The sequence below is a fragment of the Ursus arctos genome, unplaced genomic scaffold (genome assembly GCF_023065955.2).
Source record: "Ursus arctos isolate Adak ecotype North America unplaced genomic scaffold, UrsArc2.0 scaffold_16, whole genome shotgun sequence".
Taxonomy (NCBI): Eukaryota; Metazoa; Chordata; class Mammalia; order Carnivora; family Ursidae; genus Ursus; species Ursus arctos.
This window is the reverse complement of record NW_026622830.1, coordinates 14261124-14275755: the sequence shown is the minus strand read 5'-3', so window position 1 is coordinate 14275755 and position 14632 is coordinate 14261124. Positions and strand designations below refer to the sequence as shown.

Genomic DNA, 14632 nt, shown 5'->3' with positions numbered 1-14632 from the left:
CCAGGCCAACCCCTCCTTTCAGCCATGAGCCCGAGTGAACACTGGGACCGCCCATCTGACCACGTCTCTCTTCTGCTCAAAGACCTGCCTTGGTTCCCCGTTGCCTCCAGGAGACGTCTGGCTCCTCAGAGGATATCCGAGGCCCTTACCGTAGTGGGTAGCGGACCAGTGAGCTTCTGCACGCTCACCTCCCCTCACCTGCTCCAGCCGCCCGCCACGCCCGCCCCTGGCCACACCCAGTCTGCCCGTTCTCGGCATGGCCGGCGGACTGCTGGGCTTCTGGGTCTTTCTGCCTCTCCTCAGCCTTTGAGACCCAAATCAGATGTCCCCTCCTCTGGGAAAGATTTTGGGCCTTCTTCCCCTCTGGGTGGGCAAGTCCCTCCCTGCTGCTCTTGAGTGTCCACTGCCCCCTGCCACTCCGTGTTGTCGTTGACTGTCCACACGTCTCTCCCCCGCCTTCCCATGAGCTCCGAGGTCAGTGGCAAGCCTTGTATACCACCAGATCCCAGCACCCAGCCCTGGATGGGCAGTGACAAGAGGCTCTCTGAAAACACTAGCTGGGGGTAGACATGCGGGGGGGGGGGGTGCGGGGGGGCGTCCTCATGGCAACTGAGCACTCTGCCTCTCACTCCACTGCAAGCTCTCACCCCCATCCCCATTGTTCTCCTAAGGAGCACTGGACTGAGAGTCATAAGGCCTCACTGCTGGACTTGGGCAAGCTGCTTCCTTTCCTTGGGCTTAGTCTCCCTAGCTATGAAGTGGGGGGGGGGGGGGGGCTGGAGTCCATCATCTCTGACATTCCTTCTTCCCTCAGATTCTTTCTCTGGCTATGACTCCCACGTATCGCGTGTCAGAACCATGCTAGGTACTTTACATACACAGATTCTAACATACATGACATGCAATGTTTTAGATACAATATTCAGTATGACGTCTGGCACACCGTAAGCTTCAAATAAACAGAAGCTGCTATTATTGTAAAGATATTGTAAAATCATTATCTTTGGGGCACCTGGGTGGCTCAGTCAGTTAAGCATCTGCCTTTGGCCAGATCATGATCCCAGGGCCCTGGGATCAGGCCCCATGTTGGGCTCCTTGCTCAGCGGGGAGTCTGCTTATCCCTCTCCCTCACCCCCCTGCTCATGCTTGCTCTCTCTCTCATTCAAATAAACAAATAAAAATCTTTTAAAAAATTATTATCTTTACAGCCATGTAACACATTACCATTTTATAGATGAGAAAAGTAAGGCAATGAGAGGAGGAGTGACCTGTCCAACCTCACACAGCTGGGAACGGTACAAATGGCCCCAGTTCTCGCCTGTCACGCCCCGACCCTGCTTTCCTAACTGGGTGGGGCAGCCCCTCTGTCTGTTCATTCGGTAAATACCTACACACGCCTACTGAGGGCCTGGCCCGGTATGAATAGTGCCGATGCCGACGAGACCCTGCCCTCTGGGAAAGTACAGCTTCCCGGGGAGAAGAGATTAACTAAATATTCACACAAATACATATATAAATCATGACGTGTGCTCCGTGGTTTACAGGAAAAACCGGGGTGCTGTAAGATGTACTTGGCCTGGGGTGACCCAGATGGGGAAGCTTCTCATCTAGTTAACTCTTTGCTTTTCCTGGTGGCTAGAGACACCCCCCCACTCCAGACCAGCTTAGGGCCAGACAACCCTGGAGGAGGGGTGCCGGATGCAGCCTCTGGCACCCCTACCCCCCCCGCACTGGCCTTCCAAGTCCGCACCCCCATCTCTTTGAAGACTGTCCCTTTACAACTGCCCTTTCCACCGAGGATTCAGACACAAATTGTACTTTAAATTCAATATCGGTCATTAATATTTCATGATTACAAAACGTTAAAGATAATGTCAGTGGAAGGAGCGTCTGCATGGGCAGAATGGATGACTCAGAAGTTCGGGGAGAGGGGAGCCGGCATACTAAGCGGCTGGGGAGTCTTTGAGGTAATCCAGTGTGACAGCGGCGGCTCCCGACTGAGTGCAGCCTTCTCCAAGGTGCTCACCGAGCTCGGCCACTGTGTACAAATATTTCCCCTCTGATTCTTGTCACCTCGTGTTTGTTACGCCGGGAGCAGATGGGGCCACCGTGACCCCACCAGCGCCCTCTGTTTCTGCGGGGAGCCAAATGGATGCTCCAGCAGGAGGCTGTGGGCAGACAGACCCATTGGCATTGCACTTGGGGCTCCGGCTGGCTGCTGGGAAGCAGGAAGTCTGGAGGGTGGAGCCCTGGCCCTGCGTGGATTTGCTCTGTGACCTTGGAACCATTGCTGTTCCACCCTGAGCCTTTATCTTCTCATCTGTAAAGTGGGGATAATAATTTTGCCCTCGTCTCACAGACACAGTGAGAAGCTGGAGTGGGTGGGTTATCTGTGACACGCCTGGATTCGTGTCTGGCACCAAAGAAACAGGACTTGAGGGGCATCTGGGTGAGAGCCGGGCTTTGGAGTCAGACAGGCTGGGGCTGGGAATTTGGACAAATGACTTCACCTCTCATCCATACGCTGGGGATAAGGGCAGAGCCGACACCTCTCAGGTGCGAAGAGTCATTGAGCGAGCCCACTATTGTAGAATGCCTTGTGCAGAGTGGGTGCCAAAGTCAAGGGCACAGAGTCAAGATCAATAGATACCACTAATTGAGCACTTATTAAGTACTAGGCAAGTTCTTTCCCTGCATGATCGTACTGAATCCTCCCACTAGCTCTGTGAAGTGGGAGCCATTCCTTTTCTCATAGATTAATACCTGGTGAGGGTTGGGCAGGGGTTGTTGATTGCAGCTCAGAGGGGGAGGGTCTCTAGCCCAGTGATCAGTCTCCTTTCAGAGCCTCCCCTTCCGCATGGTCGCATGGTCGGTTGCTAGGCATTAGTGGGTGGGAGAGGGGCGGGGCTCAGACTGCAGAGAGTACCAGGGAAAGGGAGCTCAGGAGGCCTTGCTGCGGAGGAAACCCTGTGGACTCGCTCCAAATCCCGGCTCTGCCACCACACATCCTGGGGGCAAGTTTCCTCTCTGAGCCTCGATCTTCCCATCAGTAAAGTGGGTGCTGATGGGTTACTGATCATGATTCAGTGAAAATCTGCACTAGAAAGCCTCTAGCCCAGAATATGTATGAGGTAAACATTGTAAAATGTTTGTGGGAGAGTCCCCTCCACATTCTTTCTTCTGTGAAACGGCAGCATTGCAGATTTTGTATGACGCTTCAGCTGCTCTCTGCAGAGAGCCACTGGGCAGAAGCACAATGCTTAACCCAAGAGTGGGACGTCAGGCAGTGTGACAGGCTGTGGGGGGAGAGGTATCTGTGGGCAGGGAGAGGCGGCGTCTCTGCCCCGCAGCCAGGCCAGTCCCCCCCTGGCTGCCCAGGGAGCGGGTTCAGGGAGGTAAGGAGGGGGAGCTCTCCTCCCCCCAAGTCCAGCCGCCACTTCCTCTCCAGCCACCTTTGTTACCTTCCTTTCATGCGGCGGAGGAGTGGATTCAAAGGCTCTGGAGCAGCAGGCACTGAGCTCTGAGCCAGCTTTGTATTTTCTTTTAAACTGAAGTTGAAAGAGATGGAGGGAACTTCAGCCCAGGGACTTCCTTGGCCCATGGGCCGGTGGGGCCTGCAAAGTGGGAGGGCGCCAGCAGGGGGAGGAGGAGGAAGGCTGGCAGGGGGCTCGCAGGGCCAGGAGAGGCTTGGGGCCCCCCTGGAAATGCAGGCAGGGGCAAGTTTGAATGTCGCCCACCCACCCGAGGCTCAGAGGCTCTGAGTCTTTCTGTTGTTATGACTGCTTCCTGGCAGATCTGGGGCTCCTGGACCTTGAGAGCTGAGGGGTGGGGGTGGGGGTGGGGCTCAGAGACCAGGTGCAGGCAGCTGGTTTTGGAGGAGGCCTGGAACTGCTGCCTCCCCTCTCCTGGGGCTCTGTGAACCCAGTCGTCTTAGCTCCTCACCTCCATGGCCTTACTTATCTGGACCCCATGCATGGAGGCCCCCTCTTTCTCTTGCAGCTCACACCGTGACGGCTTCACCAAACAGCATGTGCGCGCGTGCACACACACACACACACTCATTCTTCTAGAAAGCCAGGCCAAGCACCTTGAAGTAGACCCGGATCCCTCTCTATCTCTTATCTCCATGTCCGTCATTCCATCAGAAAGTCCTGGGGTGCCATTTTCAGCCTGTCCCCCAAAGCTGACCACATATCACCTCCCCTGCCTGTCACCCTGGGCCAGGCCACAGTCTCGTCTTGCTGCCACGATCACATTTAACTTCCCCCCTCACCCCTCAACATTCCTATTCTCATGCAGTAGCCAGAGGTACCCTGTCAGGCAATGTCCCTCCTCAGCTCAAAGGGTGCCCCTGTCCTGTGATTCCCACCTTATTCAGAGTAAAGTCCAAAGAACTTAAACAACAGCTGACCACCCTGCCCCTCGCCAACCACACTGGTCTCCTTGCTCCTCCGCCAGTATGCTGGGCAGACTACCACCTCAGGGCCTTTGCTCTGGCTGTTCTCTCTGCTTAGAATACTCTTCCCTCGGACGTGGGCATGACTCCTTCACTTTCGGAAGGTCTCTGTTGAAATGTCTCCTTCTCAGAGAGGCCTTCTTCTAAGAGGAACAACAGCCTCTTCTTCCCAATCCCCTTCCCTGGCTTTCTTCTTTCCCGGTTTCTCACTAGCACTTCACATCATCTGACGTACGAACACCTGTTGGCTGACAGTCTAGCGCTCCCCCACAAAGACAGGAGCTTTTCTGTCTTGTTCAAGGCTGTACCCCCAGTCTCCAAAACAGGGTTTCGTATGTAGTGGGTGCTCAATAAATGCTGAGGGAAAAAAGCCAGCTTCAGGACCAGCTCTCACCTTTTGGCTTGGGATCCTTCTCAGGTCTTTGTTCCTACGCAGCAGCTTTTGCCTCCCGCAACCAGGCCGTCTGTGCCAGGTTTCTTTCTCTTTGCCCCGCCTCAGCCCCGCCTCTCACTCAGCCTTCGCCCCGCCCCCAACATTCGCCCCGCCCCCCGGCTCACCCGCCTCCATGGCCAGCACGGTGATATTGTGCCAGCCGGCCGTCTCACGGTCCAGCCCCTTGCCCGTCACGATGGCGCCCGTGTCCGCATCGATATCAAAGATCTGGTCCAAATCCGAGTCGCGGTCAATGGCGTACCTGAGGAAGGAAGGGCGGGGCTGACTGAAGGTGCCCTGGCGCCAGGTGGAGCCCGTGCCTAAGTCCACCCCCCCCCCGCCCCTAAAAGAGGGACCCCCTGCCTGGGAGACACCAGGAGCAGAGAAACCCTTTCTTTCCAAGAGAGGAGGGGTGGAAAGGGATCTGGGTTTGCCTCTCTGCTGCACCGGTACCCGCTGTGTGACCACGGGCCACCCTCAACCTTTCTGAGCCTCGGTTTCCTCAGCTGGGTAACGGGGCTAATAATTTGCACCACACAGTTGTGACGGCAACTCCCTGGCACAGAGCTAGCACTCACTGCATATTCGAGTCTTTTCTTTCCCCAAGAGCTGACCCTAGAATTGGGCTACGGAAGGGGGCGGGGCTGGCATGGGTGGGTGCGTGGGTGGAACAGAGGTGCAAAGGATCAGAGAACGGCGGGCAGGAATTACTCGGAGAACGGCGAATGGTGCCCAGCGCGCAGAACCGAGAAGCAGGCGGAGTGTGGCACCCGCACCCGCGGGGCGCGGAATTCAGAGCTTGGACGTGTCCTGGGGTGGGGGGAAGGCGAGAGGAATTCTGAGCGGGAGAGAGGGGGTCGCGGTGGAGGCCCCAGCCCGGGAATACGGGCAGAGCGAGTGCGGTGGCGAGTGGTCGGGTGGGGGGGGGGATGGCCGCGGCCCCTCCCCGCCTGCGCAGCACGCGCGAGCTAATCTGCGGCTTTTCAGTTGCCGCGTGAAAAAGCCCTTTGTTCCGCCTTCTTCCCGGGCCTTTGTGCGGCGGCTTCAGGCCTGAAAGGCCCGTGTCCAACACATGTCTCGGGCGGCGGCCCAGAGAGGCCCCGCCAGCTCCGGCCGCCGCTTCCCCGCGCTGATAACGTGGGCGGGGGGGCGCCGCCAGGCTGCGCGGCCCACAAAGGCCTCGAATGCCAAGCAAGGGCGCATTGTGTGGCGAGGACAAAGAAGCTTGGCGGGGTGGAGCTCCGCCTGAGCCACCCGGCCCCTCCCACAGGGAGGAAAGGGACCCTTTCCAGGTCTCCTAGAGGGGGAAACTGAGGCCCAGGGAGGCCAGGGCGCCAGAAACGCCCTCTGCTGGAGGCGCAAAGCCCTGAAGTGACCCTATAGGGGGACTTTGCATTACAACTTCCCCGGGCCTCAGTTTCCTCATCTGTGGAATGGGAATAATGACACCCAGTGGACTGCCCACGTCTGAGAGTAGCAGAGCTGCAATTGAATCCTAGGTTACTTACTCTACCTGTGTGACATTGGACAAGTCACTGGACCTTCCTGGCCTCCGTTTCCTTACCTGGAAAAGGGGGTGATCTATACTCCCTCACAGTGGCGTGGGTTAGAGGAGCTAATTCATGAGACTGGGCACAGGCATGGGTGACATCCCTTATTCTTTTCCTGGTTACCGGGGTGGAGGCGAAGATGGTGAAAGCCATGGCCAACTGTAAAAGGCTGGGTGTATGGGTATAGTGGGCATTACAGCCTGTCTCCCGAGCCACCATCAACTCTCCTTCCTGTCCCTAAGCCGCTAAGCCCACACCCTCCTTGCCCCTGACCAACCTGGGTCCTCCTGACCTGGGTGGAAGTGTATGGGGGGCTTCAGACCCAAGATGATACTTCTTTCCACTAGTACAGCACTTCATAGTTCAGAGCCTGCTTTTCCTTTAGCCATCCCTCCGTGCATTCCTTTATGCCTAGACATTAACCGAGTGCCTTCTCTGTGCTGCTCTGTGCTAGGTCCTGGGGATAAATGGGCAAACGAGACACATGACGTCCCTGCCTGGCATCCTGTGAAGCTAATGGGATCGCTCCTGTTTTGCAGATGAAGACACTGAGGCTCAGAGAGGAAACGTGCCAAGCTTAGGACTGCCAAGTATGGTTGAATAGGTTGTGTCCTGCACAAAGGTCCAGGTTGAAGAGGTGAAGTGGGGTTAAAATCTAACCGGTGTTCAGCTTGCCAAGCCATGTGTCCTGAGGGAGGATCTTCTCAAAGAGGGCTCTTCTTCTTATTTATGCAAAGATGCTATGTGGGCTAGTGATGACCCTACTCAAAATTGCACAGGGACTGTCACAGAATTGGAATTTGTACCCAAGTTTGGGACTCTCTACCCAGAGTGCTTTTTAGCTCATTGTACCACCCAAAGCTGCAAGGCATGGAGCCTCAGGTCCTCTTTGCCCCCAGCCTGGCCCTGTCAGATGTTTGGGTCCAAAGGAGGTAGAACCAGACTCCGAGCGTCAGCTCGGCTGGAAGGAAACTCTCCCTGGTTCTCCTGGGAGACAGAGTCCAGGAGAAGGCCAGAGCCTGCCACAGCCTCGGGCTCCTGATCGCTGGGTCAGGACTGGGCGTGAGGCAGGGCTTGTGGGAGGATGCCTACCACCTTCCTGCTTGACCTCCCCCCTCTTTTCTCTCCTCCCAGTTTTTCTATTTTGTACCCTCCTGGGGGTGGGGGGCGGAATCTAAGTGGAGGCAGCTGTTCCCAAGGCCGTGGGGCGGGCTGCAGGGACCTGCCATTAACCAGCAAGAGACTTGGGGCTGCAGGTCAGTGTGGCTGGCTGAGCCCAGGTGGTTTTGTTTCAGCTCCGGAAGCCAGCCAGTGAGTGTGGGAGGGAGGGGTGGAGGGGCGCGGCATGAAGCCAGGAGCCTGGCCTGGCAACCATGGGGGGTGGGAGAGGAGAGGCTTACGGACCTCACGTGTAGGTTCATGAGTTGTGCTTCTGGTCTGTGTTGTGGGTGGAAAGCGTGTGTGTGTGCGTGACCTGAATATGTGAGTGGTGTGCGTGTGTGTCTGTGTGTGTGAGATCCCGCTTTGCTGTTGGAAAAGCAAAGGCTCACGAGGCAGCTGCTTAGCCCTGGGTGTGGACCCAAGTCCACGATGCCCCTGTCGAGTCACTTCAATCTTTGAACTTGAATTTGGAGCAAAATGGAGATGATAATCCTACCTTGCAAGTTGCTGGGAGGATTAAATGCGTAGCTGGAGGATAAGGTGCCTAGCTGAGCTCCAGGATTACTCCATGAGAGAGAATGATTGTTATTCTAATTATTCAGAAACGTCTGGTAAGGGGTACACACGTGTGTGGTCTGTGTGCCCCGGGGGTGGGAGGCCCCATGTACTGACAATGGACGGAGTATCCCCAGCAGGCTGAGGAGGGTGGGAGACAGCTGTGGGTCTAGAGGTCCTGCTCCTCATTGAGTCAGCCCGGACCTGGATGGCAGGGAGGGGAACCCGAGCAGGTGTGGCTGGAGGAGTGCAGAGAGAGAATGTGGGTAGGTGCCAGCTAGTGTGTGGGGCGTGTGTGTGCGTGTCTGTGCACGCGTGCAAGGGACGCCCCGGAATGGTGGTCAGGAGCATGGATATGGTGCCCAACTGCCTAGGTTTGAAACCTAGCTGTGTGGCCTTGGATAGATCACTTGATCTCTCTGTTCTTTGGTTTCCTCCTCTTAAAAATGGACATAGTAACAATGCCCAGCTTACTGAGCAGTGGTGAGGGTTGGACGAGTAAGTAGCTACCAGCAGAACACTTCTAGCAGCGGTGGGCACCTGCCACATGACCTGTGGATTAGCTCTTACATTTTTTTGCCAGGCCAAGACCTTGTGCCAGGCCTGCAGAAGGCCTTTACGTGCATGAGCTCCTCCCATCTTCCCAGGCACTGCTATCATTCCCGTTTCACAGATGAGGAAACCGGGCAAAGAGAAGCCAGGTGCCTTGGCCTGGGTCCAAAGGGCTGGTTGGGGCACACCCACGTCTGTGCGGGGCCTCGTCTAAGGGCACCCTCCTGAGGGCCAGCCGCGCGCACCCGCAGACACTCGCACACACTCCAACGGCACAAAGTGCTACCGTTGTCAAGGTTCGGGTGGGGGGTGTGGGGAGGGTCCTGCTTCCTGGCCAGGGCATGCACCACGTGGTTTTTGTCCACATAAATACGTGCATAGAGTGTGCGCACAAGCATGATAAACAAGAAAGGCAGCAGGCTCCTGTGCGTGCAGCCTTCCCAGGGCTCCCTTGTGGGGGCTCGTGTACACGCGTGTGCAGCAGGCTGAATGCCACAGCCCCCACCTGAGCTACAGAGTGAGCGTCTCTTCAGATGCCAAAGGGGCTCCCCTCCCCCTCACCAGGGAGTCCTCTCTGCTCACCGCACCCCATCTGAGATTCTTTTTCACATACCTGCTCCCCCCCCACCTTAAGACACACACTCAAAGCCCAAACACGATGCCTGGGAATTTGTACGTGATCAGTACAGGTTGCAGACTGAAGGGTAGAAATGGGTGTCCAGGCCACCAAGGAAAATGTTTAATGTCCACTTCCTGAGAGCCTACTATGTGCCAAACAAGCCTCCCTCCAACCCTATGAGCACCGAGCACAGAGCCTAGTAGAACACAGTAGACATTTAATACCTAATTTTTGAATAAATGAATGAGGCAGGTACTATCATGATGCCCATTATAGAGATGGGAAAACTGAGCCTTGCAGTGGGTCCAGTGATCTTCCCATGGTTCTACAACTGAGCTGGGATTCCGACCCAGATCTTCTTTGATTCCTGAGCCCACATACTTTATGCTGCACCCCACTGTGGAGTGCTGGGAGGAAATGAGGTGTTTGCTCCCTCTGGTCCACTGTGGGCTTTGCTGGTTTTTATGTTCGAAGAAGACTCACTAGGGTGCAGGGCTATGCTGGGCTGATCAAGGGCCTGACTATGTGCGAGGCTGCCTAACCCAGAGATGGGCCCGTCTGAGCACTCTCCTCCCTCCCTCCGAAGTTTCCAAGGGTTCCCATCACCTAAGCATAGAGCCCCACTTCTCCACCTGACATTCAAGGTCCTTCCCGGCCTGGCCCAAGCGTCCCTCTGTCCTCATCTCTGCCCATCCTGCCATGAGCTCACCCAGCTGATGACCCTGCTGCTGAACTTAGCCTCCCGGATCCACATCTCTGTTCCTGCTTCCCAGCCCCCACCATCACTCCAACCTGGAGCGGCCTCTCCCTGTTCCAACCTCACCTCTTCAGCCTTGCTGGGGGCCACTGGGGAAGCCTGTGCTCATTCCCCTCCATGGTGCACTGAGAACTCACCCCTCCATGGAGTTCTGGCCTCAGCCCAAGACCACTGAGACTTAGATCTGTCACTAGATGCCTTCATATGGCGGCCTATTCTTCCCGTTGGCCTAGGTCCGACACATCTCTGTGCCTTATGCACGGGGGAGGACACCTAACCACAGAGAGAGTAAGAAGCCGGGGTAAAACAACAGGAGGCTGAACTCAGGAAGCCGACAATCATGGGTTAAATCATTCCTCCCCCCTTCAAGCTGAATGATGCTGGGAGAGTCACTTCTCCTCTCTGACCCTCAGTTTCTTCATCTATAAACTGAGTATGATACCTCCTGAGGGAGAAATGCACTAAGATGAGGTACTTTCCCTCTCCCCAGTGCGGGAATTCAGAAAAACCGCTCTGTGTATCTGCATCTCTGTATTTCCCAGGTGCTGAGTGTGTTAGGTAAAATCTCCCAGGACCCAGGATACTACTTAATCTCTTCACCTCCAGAACACACCAAGCTGCCCCTGCCCCAGGACCTTTGCACTTGCTGTTCCCTCTACCTGGACCGTTCTTCCTCACATCTTTGCGGGTTGGCTCTCACTTTATCATTCTGATCTCGGTTCATCTGTCAACTCCTGGACTACTCGAACCACAGTAGCCCCTGTCGCCCCCAATCCTCCTTACCCTATTACTCTGTTTAACTCCTTCATAGCTCTTAACGGCAATTATTTCACGACTTGCGTCACAAATGTTTTACAACTCGATGACTGTGTCCCCCCAGGAGAAGGCAAACTCTCTGTGGGCAGGGATGAGGTCCTATTACCACTGTTTCCCCCCTTGACTCAATGTGTAAGCGCTGACTGAGCTCACGACCCTGAGAACTCGGGAGCTGAGGCGGCAAGCTGGGCTCTGGGCAGCACGCCTGCCCTGCGAGGAGCCCTTCTGTCTCTCAGTGGCCCCTCACTGGCCTCCTGTTTCCCCGTCTGCCCCCTGCAGAGAGGGCGCTCACCCCCAGCTCTGCCCTTGGCTGAGTCATCTCCGCGTGCCCGCCTGGCTCTCCGCACGAGCAGGAGTTGGGTAAATGTTTGTGGTGGTAAATTGGACCTGTCTCAAGCTTCTCACTGCTTCCACATCTGAGGAGCCCCAGGGAAGGGGCCAGCAAAGAGAGATGAAAGAAGGTGAAAAGCTGGTTTCAAAGTTGGCCCTTTCAGTGCAGATAAAAGCCGGAGGGAAGGGAAACCAACAGAGGGAGGAAGGAGAAGACTGAGAGGGGGTGTGAGAGCGGTGCTGCAGGGGAGGGGAGCAGGCAGACTAGAGCACTAACCTGGGAGGCGAGGACTCAGCCCCTACCCTTGGCTCCCAACTCCTCGGGGAGAGCCCAGGGATGCCTCCTCCCCTCCCCGGGCCTCTGCTGCCTCACACACATGGGTGATAATCCCTTCCTGGAGAGAGAGGTCTGTGGCCCAGCCAGAGGCTGGGGGCTGCTCCTGACAGCCTGAGTGGAAGGGCGGCAGAGGAGCTCAGAGGCAGCTGGATGGTTTTGGCAGTGAGGAGGGCAGAGGCAGCCCCGTCGCTCTGACCCTCTGGCCTGAGTCTGAGCTCCTCAGCCCACCCTTGAGGCCCGTCAGACTTCACTTTTGCTGCCTCATCTCCCTCAGTCCACTGTCGCCACCCCGGTCTGCTCTCTTCTCCAGGCACATCTACCTCTGCCTCCGTATGTCTGCACACGCTGTTCCTCTGTCTGGAATGCCTTTCACCTCGTATTTACGCCTGACCATACCCAGGTCCCAGCTCAGTTCATTTCCTGCCTCCTCCAGGAAGCCTTTTAAGACCCCTGAGGCTATTTCCCAGTCTGGGAGCCCATAGGCAGTTAGGCAGGATGGTGTCTCTCTGTCCTCACCCAGGGCTGCCATGTAAGATCACACAGGCTGTGCACTGTACAACTCAGAGACCCATTCACACAGACGATGAGGGGAATGTTACCCATCTGGAACCATGTAATGCAGAGATCCTCAAATTAACTTCCCTTCTCCCTCTCGTCAATGCTCAGCACAGAGCCTCGTGTATAGTTGGTTCGGGGATTACTTACTGATTATGTACAGGGGTTTCGGGGAGGACGCAGGGAGCTCAGGAATCTCCTTCCTGTCTGTCCAACAATGGCCCTTTCCCCCATCCCTGACCTCCTCCGGATCATTTCTGCTACAACCTTTCTTTCTGTCTCTTCTACCTGACCTTCTTCCAACTTGGGCCACAGTCAGAGACTTCCCAAATCCTTCCAGGGACACTGACAGCTGCAGCATTCCCTCCCCTCTGCCCATCTGCCTCTCTCCCTGCTCGCCCTTCTCTCTCCCTGTGTCTGTTTCTCTTTCTTCCCTTTCTGGCTTTCTCAGCAAATCTCCTCTGTTTCTCCATGATCGGGGGGGGGGGGGTCCTCTGCCTCTTGTAGTTCTTCTCGTGGTCTTTCCACTGGCTCCCCCCTCTCTCCGACCTCCTCCTCTCACTGTGGGTCTCTCCCCAGGCCTCTGAGTCTCTCTCTCTTTTTTCAGTTTTTCTCTGCTTTTCCGTTTCATTCACTCACCACTGCAGTCAGCGAGTGTCCCCTGAGTGCAGGGCGTCACGTAACATGGCGAGCACACAGAACTCCCTGTCCTCAAGGGGCTTATCTTGTAGCGGGAGAGACACACAGCGGAGTCAGAAAACTAGGTAGCGTGTCAGATGGTGACGAAGGCTACTGAGGACAGAGTAACATGAGGAAAGGGGATGTGAAGTGTTGGGGCTGGGGGCTGGGGTGGGGTTGAAATTTTAGAAAGAGCGGTCAGGGAAGGCCTCACTGAGGTGACTCTTGGGCAAAGGCCTGGAGAAAGCAAGAGGACCAGTCGTGGGGATGTGAGGGAGGGAACATTCTAGGCAGGGGGATGGCCGTTGCAAAGGCCCTAAGGGGGAGTGAGCTTGGTGTATCTGCAGAGCTGTGAGGAGGCCAGTGTGGCTGAGCCAGGGGTTCCCTGGGAAGGAGGGCCTTGGGAGAAATGGTCTGAGAAAAAACAGTGAGGCCAGATCTCATGGGTCTGGGGGGCATGGTGAGAGCCCGGTCTTTTATTCTGAGCCAGGTGGGTGCCTCTGGAGGGCTCTGAGCAGAGGAGGGCCACGCTCTGATTTCCTTTTGGACAGGATCAGCCCGTGTGGTCCCGCCCCCCGGCCAGTTCTAGATTAAAGAGGGGCGGAGCAGAAGCAGGGAGACCAGCGGAGGGTGGGTGGAGTGCGGGAATCCGGATCCGGATCCGGGTAAGAGAAAATGGTGGCTTGGACCCGGGGTAGCAGTGCAGGTAGGGAAGGTGGTCGGATTCCCGATATGCTGCTTAAGTGCGGATGATGGATTTGCTTCTGGCCTGGAGGGAGGTGTGAGGCAGAGGCAGGAAACAGGGTGTCTCCAACATTTTTGATCTCAACAACTGGAAAGTTGGGGTCGTTGTTTTTGGTGGACGGACCTGGCGCTCGGTTAAGTGGTGAGTTCTGGATGCCTAGGGGAGCCAAGGGGAACTGCTGAAACGGCAGGGTGGGCCAGAGAGTGGAATCAGGGGTCCCAGGCATGTGGATGGACAGACGGAGGGCACGGAGGGAGCCGCCGTAGACAGAGAGGAGGGCCGGGGCGAGCCCTGTTCACTCCGAGGTGTCTGTCGAACCTGGGTCTCCCTCCTTGTCCTGAGTCCCCTGACTCTCGGTGACCATTCTCACATCTGTTTCCTTGGTCTCTGAGCTGCATCTCTGTGTCCATCCCCCCCTTCTCCGTCCCCCGCCCCTCCCCCTCTGCCCGCAGTCTGTCCGCGGGGCGGTGGCGGGAGAGCAGGCAGCAGGCGTGGCCCCGGGCGGGGGTCTCACCGGACGGGCCGGTTGGCGGCGTCGGGGTCCCGCGCCGTCACCACGCCGACCAGGGAGCCCACCTGCGCGTCCTCCTGCACCTCCAGGAGGCCGGAGGGCGGCCGGAACTCGGGGGGCTCGTCCACGTCGGTCACGGCCACGCGCACGATCGCCTGGTCGCGGAACGTGCCCAGGTCAGCGAAGCGGGGGTCCACGAACTTGTTGAGGGCCTCCAGGACCACGGTGTGCACGGGCTGAGACTCGAAGTCCAGGCGCTGCGGGGAGGGAGCAGACGGCGGGTGAGTGGGCCGGGTGGGCTCGGCGCCGAAAGAGGAAGTCAGGGAGGCGGGCCCACAGGGGGCGGGGCCGGCCCAAGGTCACGTTGACTCTGCGGGGGCGCCGGGAGTAGTGGGAACTGGCTGTTTTGAGACCCAGACCCACCCTCCCTGGTTGTAGGCGGAGGAAGCGACACTGCCGGGGACAGTCTTGCCGAGGGGCACACAGCCCAGCAGGGCTAAAGGACGCTGACGTCTAACTTCCCGCCCCCAAAACACAGTATGTTGGGCTATTTCATGCATTTATTAATTCACGGAGC

At 56.9% G+C, this 14632-nt stretch overlaps 1 protein-coding gene across 1 annotated transcript in view; it reads right to left on the bottom strand.

Annotated features, from left to right (window-relative positions):
* The window catches only part of CDH22 (cadherin 22), a 66371-nt gene that overhangs the window by 16297 nt on the left and 35442 nt on the right, over window positions 1-14632 (bottom strand). The window contains exons 6-7 of the mRNA XM_026503646.2: window positions 14059-14312; window positions 5015-5151 (exon numbers count right to left, since the gene is read on the bottom strand). Of these exons, the coding sequence (XP_026359431.1) occupies window positions 5015-5151; window positions 14059-14312 (391 nt within the window). The remainder of the gene's footprint in view (window positions 1-5014; window positions 5152-14058; window positions 14313-14632) is intronic.